The following is a 19,533-nucleotide window of genomic DNA, read 5'->3' on the forward strand; positions in this document are numbered from 1 at the left end:
TGGATGAAGATAAGGCCAATTGTGATTGTGTCACTAAACCTTCAATCACTGTATGTGGGGTATCCATTTTGGTAAGAAAGAAGGCCTTAGCTTCTGCAGGAGAAGAAAACATTTTTATTCACCTGAAATCTGCATAGTAAGTCTTGTCAGGTAAAGTAAGTGGAATCTTACATGTTTGTAATGTAACATCTGTTTAACTTAAGCGAACCAGTTAGCTTACACACCTCCTTGGAACTGTAGTCTGCAAAAGGTAAACTTGCCAATTTTTATAATGGAAATTGTCTAATTCCCTGGAACAATTGTCTAATTCCCTGGAACAAGCAAAATATAAGTAGTACAGCTTGGGGTCTAGTACTGTCCCCATGCGACTCACCAGCAGTCTGGTTCACACAAACAATATAAAAAGCAGAGGCAGGGTCATCCATCTGCAGCACCTCCACTAAATTTTTTTTAGTGAAGGGAAGTCAAAACCTTCCTCTGGGATCCAATGTATATGGGCATTACTCTATCACATCCGATCTTTAGTCAGCTACTTTGTTCTGGAATACAGAAACTCGTTTGCATAGTTCTGCAATAGAGTTGGCAGCACTAGACTCCCAGTCCTCTAACTCCAAGACTCAATTATCCAGCTCTTCTCCCAAGGAGAGGACTTATCGATCTTCTCACTGACCTCTACATTAAGTGCTTCAAATATTCCATATCCTTAGAGAGATCTTCATGCAGAGCACAAATCTCCTTTAAAACAGGTTGAGATTGCAGTTCCAAATCTTTAGGGCTCTGTGGACTGCTTCCCACCAAGCTATCTGCATTCACAGACCTCTGATCTCCCGAGTTGGGAGACTCTCTGTAGTAGTCTTATTTAACCCAACTTCTCTCCAAAATTCCATGCTCTTTGAGTTCCCATAATAAAAACTGTTCAGACAAAGTTCTCAGAGTGCAGTTAGAGGATAGGGTAGCACTCATAAAACAGGATAAAACTGAGTTACCAACAGATCTTTAGCAAGAAGTGACCATCACCATTCAGACTAAATAGCGCCCCCCCCCCCGTATAATATTTTCTTTTTAGGATATAGAGGTAGGAAAAAACGGGATCTTAGGGTTGGGAGAATGAGAGGAAGAGAAGGATAATATGAAGGAAGCACTGGGGATGAGGGTAGGAGTAAATGGAAGAACAGAGGATATGGGGCTAAGAAAAGGAGAGAACTGAGGAAGGGGCAAGGCATGGGAAAGAAGGGGATAGGAGGATAGACAGAAGGAAAAGGAGGATGACTAGAAGAGCTGGGAGGGGCTGAAAATGAGAAAAAAGAAGAAAGAGGAAAACTGAGGAGGATAGAGAGAAAGGAGGGGAAGACTTTGAATGAGAAGTGAAAGGGGCAGAAAGGGGAAAATAAATAGGGAATATGAGAAGCAGGGAAGGTGGGGGATGATGTGGAGGAAGAAAAGGGAGGCCTGAGAATAAGGAAAGAGGAGAAAGGGGAAAACTAAGAACTTGGTACATGAACATTTTACACTTAACTATTTTTCCAAAGAAAAACTACTCAAGCAGTGATCTTCACAGAGCAGGAGCAATCCACAGTTAACTCCTGCCCCACCAGTGCAATACAAAAAAATGGCTGCCAGCACAATTTTGTTGTATGGCAGTAATCCAAAATAGCACTGATTTGCATCTACCTATACCATTTTCTATTATTGCATCGGAGGAGCAGAAACAAATAAGGATTACTCCTGCCTCATGAAGACTTCAAATGGGTTAAGAGGACTGAGGGGAGGGGAAAAAGTAGCAAGGGGGAAGGAAGAGACCTAAAGGGACCTCTGTCTTTCTGCACTTTCAGCTGCTGCTGGTCTTCCTGTTCAAATGGTGGGACCTGGGGTCCCCCCTACCTGTGGCTGCTGCTGCCACTGCTGGTCCTTCACTCTGGGTGGCAGGGCCTGGGCTCCCTTCTACCTGCAGTTTCAGTTATCACCACTGCTGGTCCTTCTCTTCTGAAGACAGTGGAGACTGGTCACCCTGACACTCCTGACTCCTACCCATCCTGTGCTGTGGACATGGCTGCACATGTACAAATGTACTTGTATGGACGGACAAAACCTCAACAATAGGTATTCGTGCTCTTTCCAAAATGTGGCAAAAATGCAGTAAACTGAGCTGATTCAAAGAAACTATATTTGCCATTCTCAAGTTTTATTATACATTTACAAGGAAAATAAAACAAGAAAGCCCTCAATTGTGATATCCTGGGTCGCAATAACAGGATTTGTTTCCCTTTTCTCTGTGTGGAATTATCTACATCAAGAAACATAGGTCTTTTACACTTAAAATATCTATGATTTTATATTTCTTAATGAAAAAAACCACCAAAATGTTTCACAAATGTGGGACAGCATGAAAAAAAGTGATGTTTGGGATGTACAAAGTATCCTGAATTTTTTTTACTTTTTCAGCATTTATATAATTTTCTATAATCCTTCTTTAATGATACTGCAATATCATGAAGATCTATGTTGATAAAGCCACCAATTATATTAATCACTATTGTGATACTGAAACAAAGAAATCAATGTCCAAGGCAACAATCCACATTCAAAAGTGCTAAATCCCATGTTGACACCTTAGTATTCAGAAGTACAGGTTTAACATCAAATGAGGATAATCTGATTTTTTAAATAAATTTATCAAAAACTCCCAAAAGTGATCATTTTTTTCAATTAGAGGCATAAGCCAGACTTCCTGGTTTCCTGTGGAGATTTTTCAAGATTTGGCAAACAATTATGTGGCAAATTTTCATAATTTTGTAAGCATTTGAATTTTAAATTATGAACTATTTTTTACTTTACAAAAATACAACCATTTTGTGACCAGTTAAATTTAGTAGTTTATTAAAGGAAAAATGATCTGGGAATGGGAAGAGGAGATCTCAGAGGAAGGAAATGAAGAAATCTTAGATAAGGAGAGAAGGCACAGAAGAAAGGACGGGGGAATCAAGGAGGATAAGGAGAGAATGAGAGAAGAGAAGGAGGAATATGTGGGAAGAAAGAATATTGGGGATAGGGTGGAAGAGAAGGATGGGAGATCAGAATGGGGATGAGAAGGAAGAAAATCAGGGATAGAGAACAGGAAAGGAGTGAGAGAAGGGAAAGAAGGAGAGAGGGAAGGGATAGGAAACCTATATTTTGTTGAGTTTTGTTTTCTGGATTGGGGTGGATGCATTCCTAGATGAAAGTGTGTGTGTGTGTGTATATATATATGGGCAGAAGGGATGGGGGACAATAAAACGATTTGGGGTGGAGAGAGGAAAGGAGCGAGAGAGAGCATATGATGTGGGAAGGGTGATAAAGAGAAGGTAGGTACCAGGGGTTGAGCCTTGCATTCCTGGATTGTTTTAAATTTTCCTTTGATTACAGGGATCATAGTGACATTCAGGCAGTGGCATGGTTCCGAAAAGTGCTCCCCCGCCCCCCCCCCCCCCCCCCAATGGAGATATTGGTCTGGCCTTCCTTGAGACTTTTGATCCTGTGTGTCTATGAACTGACTCTGGCCTTTAATAACTGATTTGTCTCACCAGTACAGCATGAATCTTTACATTTTCTTTATTGATTAACATGTACTACATTAGAGGAAGAATATCAGTAGAATTTTTTATGTTGAATATTTTTCCCATTTGGATGATTGTGGGGTCCTGTGATGTACTGACAGAGCTTGCAGTATGGTGCAATGCAGGATAAGTACATTAACTTCTGAATTTTGCTGGCTAAGAATATCAAAAGAAAAATTTAAACTATTCAGGAATGCTCAATGTTTTAAGTTAAAATGATTATATATTTTGGAATTGAGAAAAAAAGGACTCAAAGACTAGATTTCCTATCACATTTTCAGCCACAAAATTATACTGCCCTCTTGATTGGTTTAAATCTTTTCTAAAAAAAAAAAAAAAATAGAATCTTTCAGGTCGACTGGAACACACAGCCACATCCTCTTACTTGTGACGTTCCACACGGCTCTATTCTATCACCAATACTTTTTTATTTATATCTTTCAACTCTGCCCAGTTTAATTCAAAGCCTCAGCTTTGGTTCTTTTTCTATATTCATGAGATTCAGATTGTGGCTGGCATGGATTTAAAGTCTCTGGTTTCTAGATAAATTTGATAACTGATATTGGCAATTGGCTTCATTCCTTTAGATGAAAGTCAATTTTGAAAAATCTGAAGCCATGTGGTTTGCCAGGAATATTAATGTCAATGCCCTTTCCTCGCCTTCGAGAGATGGCTCTTCTATCTAACCTTGGAAAATTGTTACCGCCTTGGTAATGAAATTGGATCCTGCACTCACCTTCTCTTCTCACATCTCTATTCTGGTTCAAATATCCTAGTATGTAAGGCTTCTTCATTGCTATTGTAACGAGGTCTCAGAAAAAAGACCGGAAGATTGATTTAGATGGAAATCCATCACAGCTTTAGGATGTATATGAAGCACCACCAAGTTAATATGAAATTTTGTTTAAGGTCAATAAAGTTAGTAACATCTGGAATTCAATGCACCAGAAAGCTAATCTGCATACTGTTCCCAGAAGCCCCAGGGAGAGGACTCCAGCGATCCAGGCTTCAAACTCCATGCCCCAGTGTTCAGAAACCCCACACCCCTTGCAGCAGAAGAGGACTGAATGAGCATGCCATTAGGTGCACGCACCTCAAATTTCCTTACTGTAATCTAACCGTTTACCTTGCTATACCTTATCTGTTTACTAGACCGTTTTTATTTATTTATTTTATTTTTAACTTTTATATACCGACATTCTTGCATTAAATGCAAATCATGCCGGTTTACAGTGAAACAGAAAAAGCAGGAAAAAATTCCTTAGTCGAATACAATGACATAGCTTAGTTAACAAAGGAAACATAAAAATAAATTTTTACATATACACAAAGGTTTGCACGAAGGGGTGCACAAAGGGGAGAGCCCCTTTGCCGCGCCCCTTCGGCACGCGACGCCTGGTGTTGAGGCTGTCTTAACTGTCCGATGTTAGTGATGTCATGGGGGGGGCGGGTCTAATGATCGCAGCACCTTACATCGCTGCTTCTTTCCAGTTCCAGTGAAGATCAAGCTGTTTCCTTCACTTCCCCTCCCATGACTGTGGGGTGAGAAGTGCTGCAGGGTGCCCCTTGATGTTATCTGGCTTCCCACACGCGACGCCTGGTGTTGAGGCTGTCTTAACTTTATTTGGTTTTATGTTTTGATTTTACATAGTAATTGTGTTTGGTAGGAGTAATTTGTTACAGTTTTATACAAAAGGAATTTAATTCAAAACAAGAGTCAATACAGTGGGTAATTAGGAAGACCTAGGAAGATTAATTGTAATGTTTTGCAGTGCACAGGAGCTGCCGCTCCTGTGCACTGCAAGATTGACTTCTGTCCAGACAAGGTAGAGGGGACAGAGGGATATGATCTGATTCTCCCTTTCCTCTTCGCAGGCATTTCAATTCAGAGTAACAGGAAATTTGTCAGGAAGGAATAGCGAGTGGGTAGCGCGGTGCACAGGCTAAGCTGCCATCTTAACTCCCTCTCCAAAAAAAATATATAACTTTTTTTGTTTTAATTTTCCAATCAATAAAATATTTCAAAACACTCATTCTTGCTCACATACATGCTCTGGAAAACACAGCAAGCCTGCCTATTTTGTGCTGCAACAATGGAAAAACAGAAACATCATTTCTCATAAAACTTTAAGCAATAAAGTCGAGCGATATAAAACATCATTCATAATATTAAAACCATACTAAAAATGGAATATCTCAAGCAGGCAACAGCCATCGAACATCCAGTAAGTTTTTTGCAATATTTCCCAAACATCAAATATTTCAAACAGCAGAGACAAGAAATAACATCCCAAAATTTAAATTAATAGATTTAAAAATTTCCAGCTCTCCATATCTGGGATCTTTTGATTTCTAATCACCCACAGATTGTTGTGGATTGGGGGAGAGGGGCCTCACAATCTTTACTCCTCCCTCCCTCCTCAACACCTACACATGTTGTCACACACACAGCTTTCTCTCACTCATATATACACTGTCACATACACAGGCTCTTTTACCCTCTCACACACAGTCTCAGGCTCTCAAAGACACATACAGGCACTCTCACGCTATCATACATATGCAATCTCTCACATATTCACAGGCTCTGTCGCACTTTCATACATATGCAGGCTATCTCATACATATATGCAGGCTGTCTCATACATACACCCAGGCTCTCTCTCTTTCATACACACATAAAGGCTTCAGGCCTCCCCCTTGTCCGCTGTGGGATGGCAGCACTGTTTCCAAATGCTGGAAGGGAGATGGAAGACTGGTTATAGCAACACAGACCTCTTTTTGGGCCACGGCAGGATAACCTCTGCCACGGCTGTGCATACCTCTCTTCGGGGTGCAGCAGTGGCCTTGCAGGATCTCTCGTCAGGCCGCGGCAGGATGGGCTGCCCCTGGATGAGATGGACAGTGAAATGCTAAGAGAAATTAGGGAAGCTAATCAAATTGGTAGTGCATTAATAATTGGAGGCTTCAATTACCCCAATATTGACTGGGTAAGTGAATCATCAGGATATGCTAGAGAGATAAAGGTCCTGGATAGAATAAATGACAGTTTTATGGAGCAATTGGTTCAGGAACAGACGAAAGAGGGAGCAATATTAGATCTAATTCTCAATGGAGAGCAGGATTTCGTGAGAGAGGTAACAGTGGTGGGGCCGCTTGGCGATAATGATCATAATATGATCAAATTTGAATAAATGACTGGAAGGGGCACAGTAAGTAAATCCATGGCACTAGCACTAAACTTTCAAAAGGGAAACTTGATAAAATGAGAAAAATAGTTAAAAAAAATAAACAAAGGTGCAGCTACAATGGTTAAGGGTGTGCAACAGATGTGGCAATTGTTAAAAAAATACCATCTTAGTCCAGATGTATTCCACTCATTAATAAAGGTGGAAGGAATGTCAAACGATTGCTGGCATGGCTTAAAAGTGAGGTGAAAGAGGCTATTTTAGCCCACAGATCTTCATTCAAAAATTGCAAGAAGGATCCAACAGAAAAAAAAATAGGATAAACATAAGAATTGGCAAGTTAAATGTAAGACATTGATAAGACAGGCTAAGCGAGAATTCGAAAAGAAGTTGGCTGTAGTGGCAAAAACTCGTAATATAAACTTTTTAAAATATATCTGAAGCTGATAACCTGCAGGGGAGTCTGTTGGACCGTTAGATGTTCAAGAGGTTAAAGGGGAACTTAGGGAAGATAAGGCCGTTGCGGAAAGACAAAAAAAATTCTTTGCTTTGGTGTTTACTGAAGAGGATGTTGGGGAGATGCCCATTCCGGAGATGGTTTTCAAGGGTGACGATTCGAATGAACTGAACCAAATCACAGTGAACCTGGAAGATGTGGCAGGAGTGATTGATAAACCGAAGAGTTGTAAATCACCTGGACCAGATGATATATACACCCAGGTTTCTGAAAGAACTAACGAATGAAATTTCATACCTATTTCAATTAATTTGTAACCTATCATTAAAATCATCTGTTGAACCTGAAGATTGGAAGGTGTCCAGTGTAACCCTGATATTTAAAAAGAGCTCCAGGGGTAATCTGGGAAACTATAGACTGGTGAACCTGATTTTAGTGCCAGGAAAAATTGTGGAAACTGTTATAACGAATAAAATCACAAAACATTTAGAAACATGGTTTAATGAGACACAGCCAGCATGGATTTATTTAAGGGAAGTCTTGCCTCACAAATCTCCTACATTGTTTTTTGAAGAGGTGTTGGACAAATGTGAATCGGTAGATGTAGTGTATTTGAATTTTCAGAAGATGTTCAACAAAGTCCCGCATGTGAGGCTTCTAAGAAAACTAAAAAGCCATGGGATAGGAGGCGATGTCCTTTTGTGGATTACAAACTGGTTAAAAAAAGACAGGAAACAGAGTAGGATTAAATGGTCTGTTTTCACAATGGAAAAATGTAAATAGTGGTGTACCTCAAGGATATGTATTTGGACCATGCTTTTTAATATATTTATAAATGATCTGGAAAGCAATATGACAAATGAGGTGATCAAATTTGCAGAGGACACAAAATTATGCAGAGCATTTAAATCTCAAGCCGATTGTGATAAATTGCAGGAGGACCTTATGAGACTGGAAGATTGGGCTTCCAAATGGTAGATGAAATTTAATGTGGATGTGGGAACAAGCAGTGATTTCCAAAGGCCTGAACACAAACTAGACTGTATCCAGTGTTCTTAAAACAGTAACTATTATAATTTCACACATGTACAATTATAGACTCTCTTCTCCTCAGACAGTGTATTCTCTTTATTTACAGTGTGCTGCTTCATCTCAGCATTTCAGGGTTTGGACAGTGTTATGCACAGGAGCTGCCTTCCTCCAGAAGACCTCAGGCTTGGTCTGGTTATCCCCACCTGGATCCCAGCTCTTAGTCCCCAGACTCTGGCTATGAGCTCCACCTGCCCCTCAGGATCCCACCCATAAAGCATTTAAGGAAGACCAAGGCATCTAGCCTGATCCTGCACAGGTTAATAAGGGAACACTAGGGGTACTGCCTCACAGTGGACAAATGCAAGGTGATGTATATAGGAAAAAATAACACTTGTTGTAGTTACACAATGTTAGGTTCTATCTTAGGCGTTACCAGCCAGGAAAGAGATCTAGACGTCATAGCGGATAATACATTAAAATTGTCTGGTCAGTGTGCTGTGGTGGTCAGAAAAGCAAACAGAAATTTAGGGATTATTAGGAAGGGAATGGCAAATAAAACAGTGGATGTCATAATGCCAGTATATCGCTCCATGGTGAGACTACACCTTGAAATGACTACACCTTGAAATCTGTGTGCAGCTCTGGTCGCTGCAGCAATTTATTCAGAGATATTCAGCTGATATTATACTGTGCAGTCTACTGAATTCTACATTAGTGATTTATGAAGATGAACATTTACTATCTTTTGAAGGCCTTAATGCTTTGATTCTCTTTAGAAGACTGGTTTGATCAAGCCTTAAATATTATTGCCATAGGTACAAAATAAAAAAGAAACAAGTTTCCTGAATAATACATATTTAATAATTCAAGTTGTTCCACTTTAGTTTTGATAACTTTTAAACATATTTTACCTGTGCCAGTCTCCGGAACCAGTTCAGGTATCTCCATCCTATCAAAAGGCTGCATCTGATCCCCTTCCGCATCTACTTGTATACAAAGAGTGCAGACATATTCACTTTTTTGTTGAGAATCCAATTCATTTTCTGTACATTTGTCGCACTCTGTATGAATCCACCTAGCGAGAAGAGAGTTATAAACTCACTCTTATATGAAAAATATTAGTCATAGCATATTTTTATTCTCCTAATTTAGCATAATTATGAAGGAAATGAATACAAATATGTTAAAGATCAATATTAAATTGAGATTAGAAACTAAATCTAGAAACAAAATATGATGGCAGATAAGATCAATGTACTTCCCTTTAAAATGATAGACATTAATTGATCTCGAGCAGATTTCCCTATGCTATGCTCTCTTGAATTCCAATACTGTTTTAGTCTCCATCATATCCACTGGCAGGCAGTTCTTTACATCCACTTTCTTTTTTGGGGGGCCTGGCAGTTTCCTACTATTTCTTTAGGTTTCCAGCTCAGTCATACTGAGGATGGGATGTAGCACCATGAGCCTTCATTTGCAACTATTTTTGGATTCTTTTCTTTTTTTATATCCCCTTCCAACTCACCTAGCCCAGTTAGTGCAGTGAGAGTCCTTGTCCAGGGGGCCATGAACCAGGGCTCCTTTTGAAACTCTACAATCAGGGTCCAATCACTGGATATCATTGCACAATGGCTAGGACTCCTCCTCCACCCCTCTTCCCCCAGCTCCCCAGTAGGCAATGAGTACTACCTTCGAGGCATCCTTAAACCTAGTCAGCCCAGGCAGTGGATCAAATCTAGGTCCTCTGCATGGCAGTGCACAACACTGCCACTAAGCGATTTAGCCTTATAATACTTTCTGTGAAGAAATAGTTTCTATATGTTATTCTTGAGATACAGGAAGCATAATCTAGTAATATCACAGGCTATTAGAAAGGTAGTTTCTCACCCATTCACCTACCATGGGGTCCAATCCTAGGCAGCTCACTTTATAGATGAATCAAAAGTTTTTCTAAAATCCATTATCCACTATGTCCCACAGTCTTATACTTTGACTGCTCAATCAAAGAAATTTGACATGATCTCTCTCTAGTAAAATCATGCTGCTCTGGTTCCTGCAACCCATTAAATTCAAGATACTCCACTAACCTTTTAGTATTGACTATTAATTTACCATTACTAAGGTCAGACTAAAATGGCCTATAGTTACCAATTTCCTCCCTATTTCTACTTTTATGAAGAGGGACTACACCTTCCCTTCTTCAGTCATGTAGAATCACTCCTTTCTCCATAGAGTGACTGACAGTGGGGATGCCAGAACTTTTGAGCTCCCTTAATATCCTAGGAGGTATCTCATCTGATCCTACTGCCTTGTTTACTTTCAGTTTAATTAGTTCCATGCAAACCTTCTCTTCTGTAAAAGGAGTGATATTTACCACTCAACCGCATATATATTCTTGTCAATAGTTGGTGGCCCTTCTCAAATTCCTTCTTCAGTGAAAATGGAACAAAACTTATCGCCCTCCAGACATTCTTTTTACCTTTGTTTTATAATCCATTTTTGTACTGCCTCTTTTCATTGACCCAGTTGAAAAACAACTTGTCACCTTATTTTATTAACTATTTCCACTGCTCATGCTTTTGCTATCCAGACTACATACCCTGCGCTTCCCTCAGCTTCTCCAGCTATTCACCCCTATTCTCCTTTTTCTGAGATCCCTTGTACTTTTTGAAATGAATTTTGTCTTTAACCTTACATTTAGTACATAAACTCTAGTCAGTTTGATTTTTCTTACATTATAAAACACATGACTGGAAAAATGGTACAAGCATGCAAATAAAAACTGACAATTTAAACATCAAAAACTTTGTTCAAGGACAAAGCTATGTAGTAAAGGTCACAAATGCAAAGCTAATGTGTGTCAGATGTTGCCCCAATATTTCTCCAAAGCTTTTCTAAAAATTCTTTGTTTGCACAATATATTGTAAGAGTTATATAGAGAATTAAGAAGTTTTAGTTCTTACCTTTTGCACATCTGACAGTGTAACATGTCTTTCTGCAAATCTGGGAGGTATGATTTTTCACATAGGGGACAAATTAAGTTGTCTTGCTGTTGGTAACAATTATCGCACACTAAACAATTATGGTGCCACTGAAAACTGGTTCGAGTACCACACTCTGCACAAACTCTGCAATTCTGAACAAAACAAAGTAAAATATTTATGGTTAATTATAGAAATTGTCAGATGTCCAATATGTATGTGTTAATTTCCTAGAATCTGAATATATCATCTGTCTTTCAGGGACAACAGAGATCTTTCCGGTGGCTAAGTTTTGGCATGTCATTTTCTGCAGTAAAGAAGCCATGGTCAAGTCTTAAGCTCATCGCACATCTTCACTAGTAACTATTGGAGTACTGAAGATATCTGTAGCCAACTCAAAAGCCTCATGTTTCAAAGGTTAGACTTGTGCATTTAAAACTTCTCATATGTATGAATATACACAGGATGATTTTATGGAGTATGCATTTATATTTCAGAGGTCCAAATGAGAAGCAGCTGATACAAGTGGTTGGCTGAGTCTCTCTCACTAGTTACCGATGTCTCTCCCTTGATTGGAATGGCATGAACCCATTCTTGCCATTATCTTATTCTCTATAATCCGTCTCCTTCCATCTTGACTGATGTGGGAAACGGGAAGGTGGTCACTATTATATACAATGCACTCTGCTCATAGATAAAGGAATAAGATGGAGAATGAGAGAAAGCGCAGTTGCTGTCCTAGGGGTTCTCCTAGGACAGGAGGATGTTAGTCCTCACATGTGGGTGACATCATCCAATGGAGCCTGACACGTAAACCTTTTGTCAAAGTTTCTAGAAGCTTTGACTAGCACACTGAGCATGCCCAGCATGCCACTATCCACACATCCATGTGATGACCCCCTTCAGTCTTGTAACACAGAAAAAATACGAGTGAAAAAATAAAACAAACCATAAGCAGAACCCAACTTTATGGAGAGGCGGGCGGGATTCCTGAGGAGTAACATCCTGCTGACCTAGGAGAACACCTGGTACAGGTAAGCAACTGCGTTTTCTCTTAGGATAAGCAGGATGGCAGCCCTCACATGTGAGTGAATACCAAGCTCCAGACTGGTCCCGTAGCAGAGGAGACCAACAGCAACCGAACAAAGTGCCATCGGGCACAACAACTGCAGCACTGTAGGTCGACAGGGGACTGTCTGGTACCACTAGAAGCACAAACAGAAAGAGTTGAGTTCAGGTCTGGAACAATTGCGCAGGACGGATTGACCAAAGGCCCTGTCCTGATCCCCATCCTTGTCCAGGCAGTAATGAGCTGCAAATGTATGAAGAGAGCTCCAGGTTGTGGCCCGGCAAATTTCGACAACGGGGACCGCTCGCAAATGAGCCACCAATGTCGCCATGGCCTGCATAGCGTGAACCTTTACTCTGCCAGCCAGTACTGCTTGCACATAGCAGAAGGCGATGCAATCCGCCAACCAGTTCGATAAGGTTTGTTTACCCACCACCTTTTTCCAGCCTATTGGTATCGAAGGACACAAAGAGTTGAGTGGACTACCTATGGCCGGCTGTGCAATCTAGATAGAAAGCCAAGGCCCTCTTGCAGTACAAGGTATGAAGAGCCCATTCCCCTGGGTGGGAATGAGGCCAAGGAAAAAAGGTGGGTAAAACGATGGACTGATTAAGGTGGAAATCAGTTACAACCTTAGACAGCTACAACCTTAGGGTGCGTATGCAAGACCACATGATCATGAAAGAACCTCATGTATGACGGGTACGTAAACCAGGGCCTGAACTCTACGAGCTGAAGTAAATGCCAACAGGAAAATAACTTTCCAAGTGAGGAACTTCAGGTTGCAAGAACACAATGGCTCAAAAGGACCACACATGAGCCACGCTAGGACAATATTGAGGTTACAGGACACAACAGGAGGCCGAAGAGGATCCTTTAGATAGAGCAAGCCCCTCATAAAGCGACCTACCAAAGGTTGCACCGATACGGGTGTGCCAGAGACACCTTGATGGTACGCACTGACAGCACTAAGATGAACCCTAACTGAGCTGTTTTGAAGGCCAGACTCGGAAAGGTGCCATAAGTAGTCCAAGAGCTGGGGAAAGGGGCATGTGAATGGGTCCAAATCATGCCCTGCCCACCAAACAGAGAATCTTCTCCACTTCAAGCTGTAGGACTTCCTGGTGGAGGGCCTTCTAGAAGCCACCAGCACCTGGGAGAAACTGGCCGAGAGAGCCAGGAGCTGAAGGACTACATGCTCAACATCCAAGCCACCAGGGCCAATGCCCAGAGGTTTGGATGGTGCAGGGTGCCCTGATTCTGCGTGATCACATTGGGTGCAGTCTCCAACCAGATGGGGGGGCCCTGACCGACAGGTCCTGCAGGAGTGAGAACCAGACCTGTAGGGGCCAAAAGGGCACCACTAGGACCATGGTCCCTCTTTCCTTTTGAAGCTTCAGTAACATCTTCAGGAGTAGCCGTAGAGAGCACGCATACAGGAGGCCTCTGCCCCCAGTGGAGTGAGAAGGCATCGCAGGCCAGACATCTGTCCCCGGCGACAGGGAGCAAAACTTGCTTACTTTGTGATTGTGCGGGGAGGTGAAGAGGTCCACATCTGGTGCACCCCACCAATGAAACAGCTTGGCTAATACCTCCAGGCTGATAGACCACTCGTGTGGCTGGAAGGAGCGACTTAGCCAGTCTGCCAGCACGTTCAGATTTCCGGGCAGGTATGTCGCCTTTAACGACATCCCATGCGACAGGGCCCAGGGCCCACACTTGCACCGCCTCTGGCCCCAGTGAGGGATGGCATCCACACTCAGGGTCTCTGGACCATTCATGAAGTCCATTGTCAAATAAACTTTCTGGAGCTTTGGGTGATCCGGTACGCCTTATGTGCGTTCAGAAACCAGTTGTCATATAGGGCAGTCCTCATTTGGACAGACAACCAGAAGAGGAATGAGCCCATGCCTCCCTGTTTGTTGATATACCACATAGCTACCTGGTTGTCTGTCCAAATGAGGACTGCCCTATATGACAACTGGTTTCTGAACGCACATAAGGCGTACCGGATCACCCAAAGCTCCAGAAAGTTTATTTGACAATGGACTTCATGAATGGTCCAGAGACCCTGAGTGTGGATGCCATCCACATGGGCTCCCCAGCCCAGGGGAGAGGCATCAGTAGTGAGGATCACTTGAGGCGGGGCAGTTTGGAAGGGAATCCCCTGCTCCAAATTGGAGAGGGTTTCCCACCAGGACAGAGAAGTACACAGAGATTTTATGACTGCAAAGTGAATATCGAGGTCCTGGGAGGGCCTGTTGCCACTGCAACCGCAATGTCCATTGAGCCCTCCGCATGCACAGGAGGGCAGAGTGGGTTGATGTGGACCAAAGCCACCATGTGGTCCAACAGACGGGAGCAGAAGGCAGGCGGTCACCTGCCAGCTACTGCGGATAAAGGCCACCAGTGAGGCGAGGACAAGAGCCCAATCCCCGGGCAGAAATGCCTTTGCCTGCGCCATGTGTTGTTTGGATCCTATGAAGTCCAGCTGAGGAGATGGGCAGAGATGAGACTTGGGGTAGTTGATGACAAACCCCAAGGTTTGCAGCGTTTGCAACATCTTGACCAACCAGTCATCTAGGTATGGGAAAACATGCACCGTCCGATGCCTGAGATAGGCCACCAACACTGCTAGGCACTTGGTGAAAACGCAGGGGGCTGAGGCCAACCCAAATGGCAGCACCCTACACTGCTAGTCAGCCTTCCTCACCACAGAGTGGAGGGATTTTCTGTGGACAGGGAAGATGGCTATTTGAACTTGCCTCCCTGAGATTGAGGGAGCACAGCCGGTCTCCTCTTTTAAGAACGGGAATCAGCGTACCCAGAGAGAGACCATCTTGAACTTTTCTCTTGCGAGAAACTTGTTCCATGCCTTGAGGTAGAGGATGGGGTGCAAGCCGCCGTTCCTTTTTGGAATGAGGAAGAACCTCGAATAGAATCCTCGGCCCAGTTAGGGGCAAGGGACCGGTTCTACCGCACCTGCTAACATAAGCATGGAGAGTTCCTTCTGAAGCATGACCTGCTGGGTGGACAAACCCCACGATGGACATGGGGGAGAGGTCTCTGGTAGCCAGCTGAAGTTGAGACGGTACCCCTGACAGATGATGTTAAAGACCCAGTGGTCCGAAGTGATCTCCTCCCAGCGATGGGTGAAGCCGAGAATTCTGCCTCCCACTGGGTGATCCGGCATCAAGAGTGCGCTCGACTGACTCATGCTCCCTCACCGCCAGTCAAAAGCACATAGTTGGAGCATACTGGGCCGCTGGTTGGGACCTATGTGCTGCCTGCTGGCGGGGCCGACCCCTAGAACTAGTGCATGGTGGCCAAGCTCAGGAGGCCGGAGGATAATACCTCCTCTGCCTATAAAAAAGGCTTCCGGGATTCCAGCCTGGAGGACTTTCCTGGCCAAGGACAGGGCATCAGAAGCACTAGCGGAGACCTGTTGAAGGGTACCATGTGGTCTTTCAATTGTGTTACCGTGTCTCGGACCTTATCCCCAAAGAGGTGGTCACCTGTGCAGGAGAGGTCAGCTAGCTTCTCCTGCACCTCCAGATAGAAGTCGGAAGCTCTGAGCCAGGCCATTCTCTGGGCACCGATGCCAACTGTAGCTATGCGGGACACCATCTCAAAGACATTGTAGCTAGAACGCACCTCATGCTTGCCATCTTCTAAACCCAGCAGGATGATGGTCGAGAGCACCTCCTGCTGTTGTTGAGGTAATCCCTCAGCGAGGTCATGAACCTATTTCCAAAGGTTTCAGTTGTTCTGAGTCATGTAAAGCTAGTAGGTGGCATATGGGTGATTAGCATAGCACCCTGGAAGACCTTCCTACCCAAGGCACCAAGCCCCCTATGCTCTCTCCCCGGGAGCACCTGGCTTTTTTCAGGGTGGACTCCTCGACTACCCACTGCTGGGGGGGGAGGTGCCGCTTCTGAAACCCCTCGGCTTGTTGCACCAAATAGGTGGCATCAGCCTTTCTATTGACAGAGGAAATAGAGATTGGCTGCTCCCCCATTCGGAGGAGGAGGTCCTTGAAGATGTCATGGATGGGAACTGCCATGATCTCCTTAGGAGCATTGACTGGAGTACTTCCAACAACTTGTGTCACACATCCTGCTCCGTGAGCAACTGGAAGGGGATGGCCTCGGACATGGCCCTGACAAGCCCCGTGAAGGGCAAGTCCTCAGGGGTGACTGGCACCATTCCTCAGGCAGGGACGGTTCCAAGAGGGGGTCATCCAATTATTTATCATCTCCCCAGGGGTCATAAGGCCCTTCCCTCCTCACTGGGGCCAGTGCGACGTGGGTGAGGCCTGTGAGGGACATCAGCCCTGGGGCTTTGATGGCTTCAGAAGACTTCAAGGGCACTGTGGGAATCGACCGTTCCCCTGGCATCGAGGGGACCGGAGGCCATGGGAAACCAGAAGGACCCGGTGAGGGCTCAGTTCCCTGAGGCCTCGGGAACATGGCACAGGCCATATCTTCCTCTTTGGAGGACCCGATGATTGGGATCACTCCAATGAAGGGCATTGGTGGCCGCTGGGGAACCGAAGGTCCTTCGGGCACCGGTTGCATCAGTAGGGCAACCTAAAAGGACGTCCAGATGCTCCAGCAGGGTGCGAGAACCGATGGTGGAGGCTCGGGAACACAGTATTCAAGGTGTGGTATAATCATTGAGCGATATAGAGGCATTATGATATCCTGCAGCTTTGGCATGGGCCAATGGGGGAGTTTTTAAAAGAGATTCTGCTCAACTTGTTTCTCAACAAGGCAGATGCACTGCAGGAGGACCTACTGCGACTCCAGAGAGATTTACACAGTTCTTCCAATTCTACTTGCCCCGGAATAATGAGACCTTAGGGACATCTATTCACAGGCATAGCAATTTGCCTGGTCGTGATCCGGGCCAAGGATTCCATAGCACAGCTCATGTCTATCAATGAGGGACATTACCTTGCCATAAATGCAATTCTTGAAGTAGTTTTCTTTTTGGCAGGTGCTGAGGCGGCAACATTTTCTTAGATTTCTTTTCCTTAGCACTGAAAAATGCTGCTGAGGGTGATGCAGAGGCAGTGAGGCAACTATCAAAAACAAAAGCTGAAAAAAAGTATTGAAAAAATTCAAAGTTTAAAGTTTTGTTTTATTTTTTTATAGAAAAATAACTGGAGAGACTGAGTACAAGTCCATGCTTCTACTTGGACAAAAAATGACCAAGGAAGCTCAGGTGGCAACTTCCGCACAGGTATAGTAGAAATCAAAGCTCTACTACCTAGGAGAGACAAGTCTAACCCATGTTGCCGGATGACATCAGTCACACGTAATGAGTAATTCAGCCTTATCAATGGAAAATGATGAATTCTAGGAGTCACTAAGTGGGTGATGGTGCTGTCTGCGTTAAACACTTAATACATTTTAATAAATGTAAAAATGTAAATATTGGTTAGTATCATTAGCATGTATTTGAGGGAGAAGAAATAAGGCAAAACCCCTCACTGAAAATTTGAAATATATAGAACTACAGAGCATAATTTCATTTTTTAAACCTGAAATAAAAATGAAAACAATTTGCTCTCATTAGATAAACATCCTTTACATTTTAAACACCCACTTACTTTACATTTCCAGCCATTTATTGGTACTGAGTCCATAACTGGTTGTAGACAAAAAGTATGGTATCCCTTATCACATGTATCGCACACTAGCATTTTGTTGTCTTCCCCAGAATGCCTGAAAAAAGATTTTTTATAGTTAAATTTGATTGTAGATATATCTGTATAATGCAGTTTTAAAGCAACAATACCTGCTAATTCATTATCTGTTAGTCTCTAATCAGTCTGAGGCTGGCTCAACAAACACCAACATTTAACAAAAAAAGATCCCATGGTTCTTCCTCTTATAGGATCAATCTTGCTACTACTATTATTAAACATTTATATAGTGCTACAGGATGTGCATACATTGGCACAGATACACATAATAAACTGTCCCTACTTTTTAGAGTTTATAATTCAGTCAAAAGTCTTTGAGGTGAATCAGGGAAAAGTTTAAAGGTTTTAAAAAGTAGGTTAACAGATACAGTTTCAGTGAAGGCCAGGAGCAATTTTTTTTTTTTACACTTTATTTAATTAATTTTTAGTTATAACACAAGAATGAGCTTGGTTAGAAATCTAAACATAAATGTTAATAAGAATTAGCTACACAGAAAGCAAGAAATAGAAACAAAACCTTTAACATTATGCTCTACAGAGTCCACATTCTAGAGAAAAAGCAGGTTCTAAGAAAACCAGATAAGACATTTAAATAGAGAAACCTCAAATAGGAAGGACCTTGGTATTTTCATTCTGAGACATTACCACAGATGTCACACATCAGGAACCCTGAAGTTTCCTGGCATCGAAAAATGTCCAGAACTGTGCAAGCTCAAAACACTCATATTTCACATTATTTAAGTATAAAATACATTTGCAAGAAAAATGTATTACAAACACTACACCAAGATCCACAGACTCTTGGCATAGTGCCAGAAATGTTTTCCTACGAACTTGAATACTTTTGGAAACATCTGGAAATAGCTACACTTTTTGATCATAAAATAATGTAGTACTATTACAAAAGAAAAACTTAAAGATAAAGTCTATCTTCAGGGAAAACAAGTGAAACTAAGAATGTTCTACTTTGCTTAATCTCTATAGTACTAGATCTTTCTAAAATATTAGCAGAAAAAGAACCTTCATCTTGAGATGCTCCTAAACTAGTTTCCACAGTTGTTCCAACAGCTGGAAGAAAGCTTATATGTGGAATTAACTGAAATGAAATATGCAGTACTTGAGCTAAATATTCTTTAAAAGCACCAACAGGAATCTAGGAAAAATGAAGAACTTGAATACTTAAGAACCTTAAATTATGTGAAATCATTAGGTATTTCGGACTGAAGGTCAAAAACTTGATTTACATGCTATACAAAATGTTCCATCTCCTGAGCTGCACAAAGATATCTCTCATTAGACTGTATTTTATTATAAAGTATATTCAGAAAGTATTCAGACTCCTCCATTTTTTCCACTTTTTTTTTTAACGTTATTGCCTTATTCTAAAATGAATATACATTTTTCCCTTCTCAATCTATACACAATACCCTATAATGACAAAGCAAAATCAGATTTGTAGAAATTCGTGCAAATTAATTAAAAAAAAAAAAAAAAGCCTGAAAT

The 19,533-nt window shown here is 42.3% G+C and overlaps 1 protein-coding gene across 8 annotated transcripts in view; it reads right to left on the reverse strand.

Annotated features, from left to right (window-relative positions):
* Window positions 1-19,533, reverse strand: part of KMT2C (lysine methyltransferase 2C) — a 979,844-nt gene that overhangs the window by 675,802 nt on the left and 284,509 nt on the right. For all 8 annotated transcript variants that reach the window (XM_029588444.1, XM_029588443.1, XM_029588442.1 and 5 more), the window contains exons 9-11: window positions 17,935-18,049; window positions 11,234-11,406; window positions 9,182-9,345 (exon numbers count right to left, since the gene is read on the reverse strand). In XM_029588444.1, the coding sequence (XP_029444304.1) occupies window positions 9,182-9,345; window positions 11,234-11,406; window positions 17,935-18,049 (452 nt within the window). The remainder of the gene's footprint in view (window positions 1-9,181; window positions 9,346-11,233; window positions 11,407-17,934; window positions 18,050-19,533) is intronic.

Source organism: Rhinatrema bivittatum, chromosome 2, assembly GCF_901001135.1.
Source record: "Rhinatrema bivittatum chromosome 2, aRhiBiv1.1, whole genome shotgun sequence".
Classification (NCBI taxonomy): domain Eukaryota; kingdom Metazoa; phylum Chordata; class Amphibia; order Gymnophiona; family Rhinatrematidae; genus Rhinatrema; species Rhinatrema bivittatum.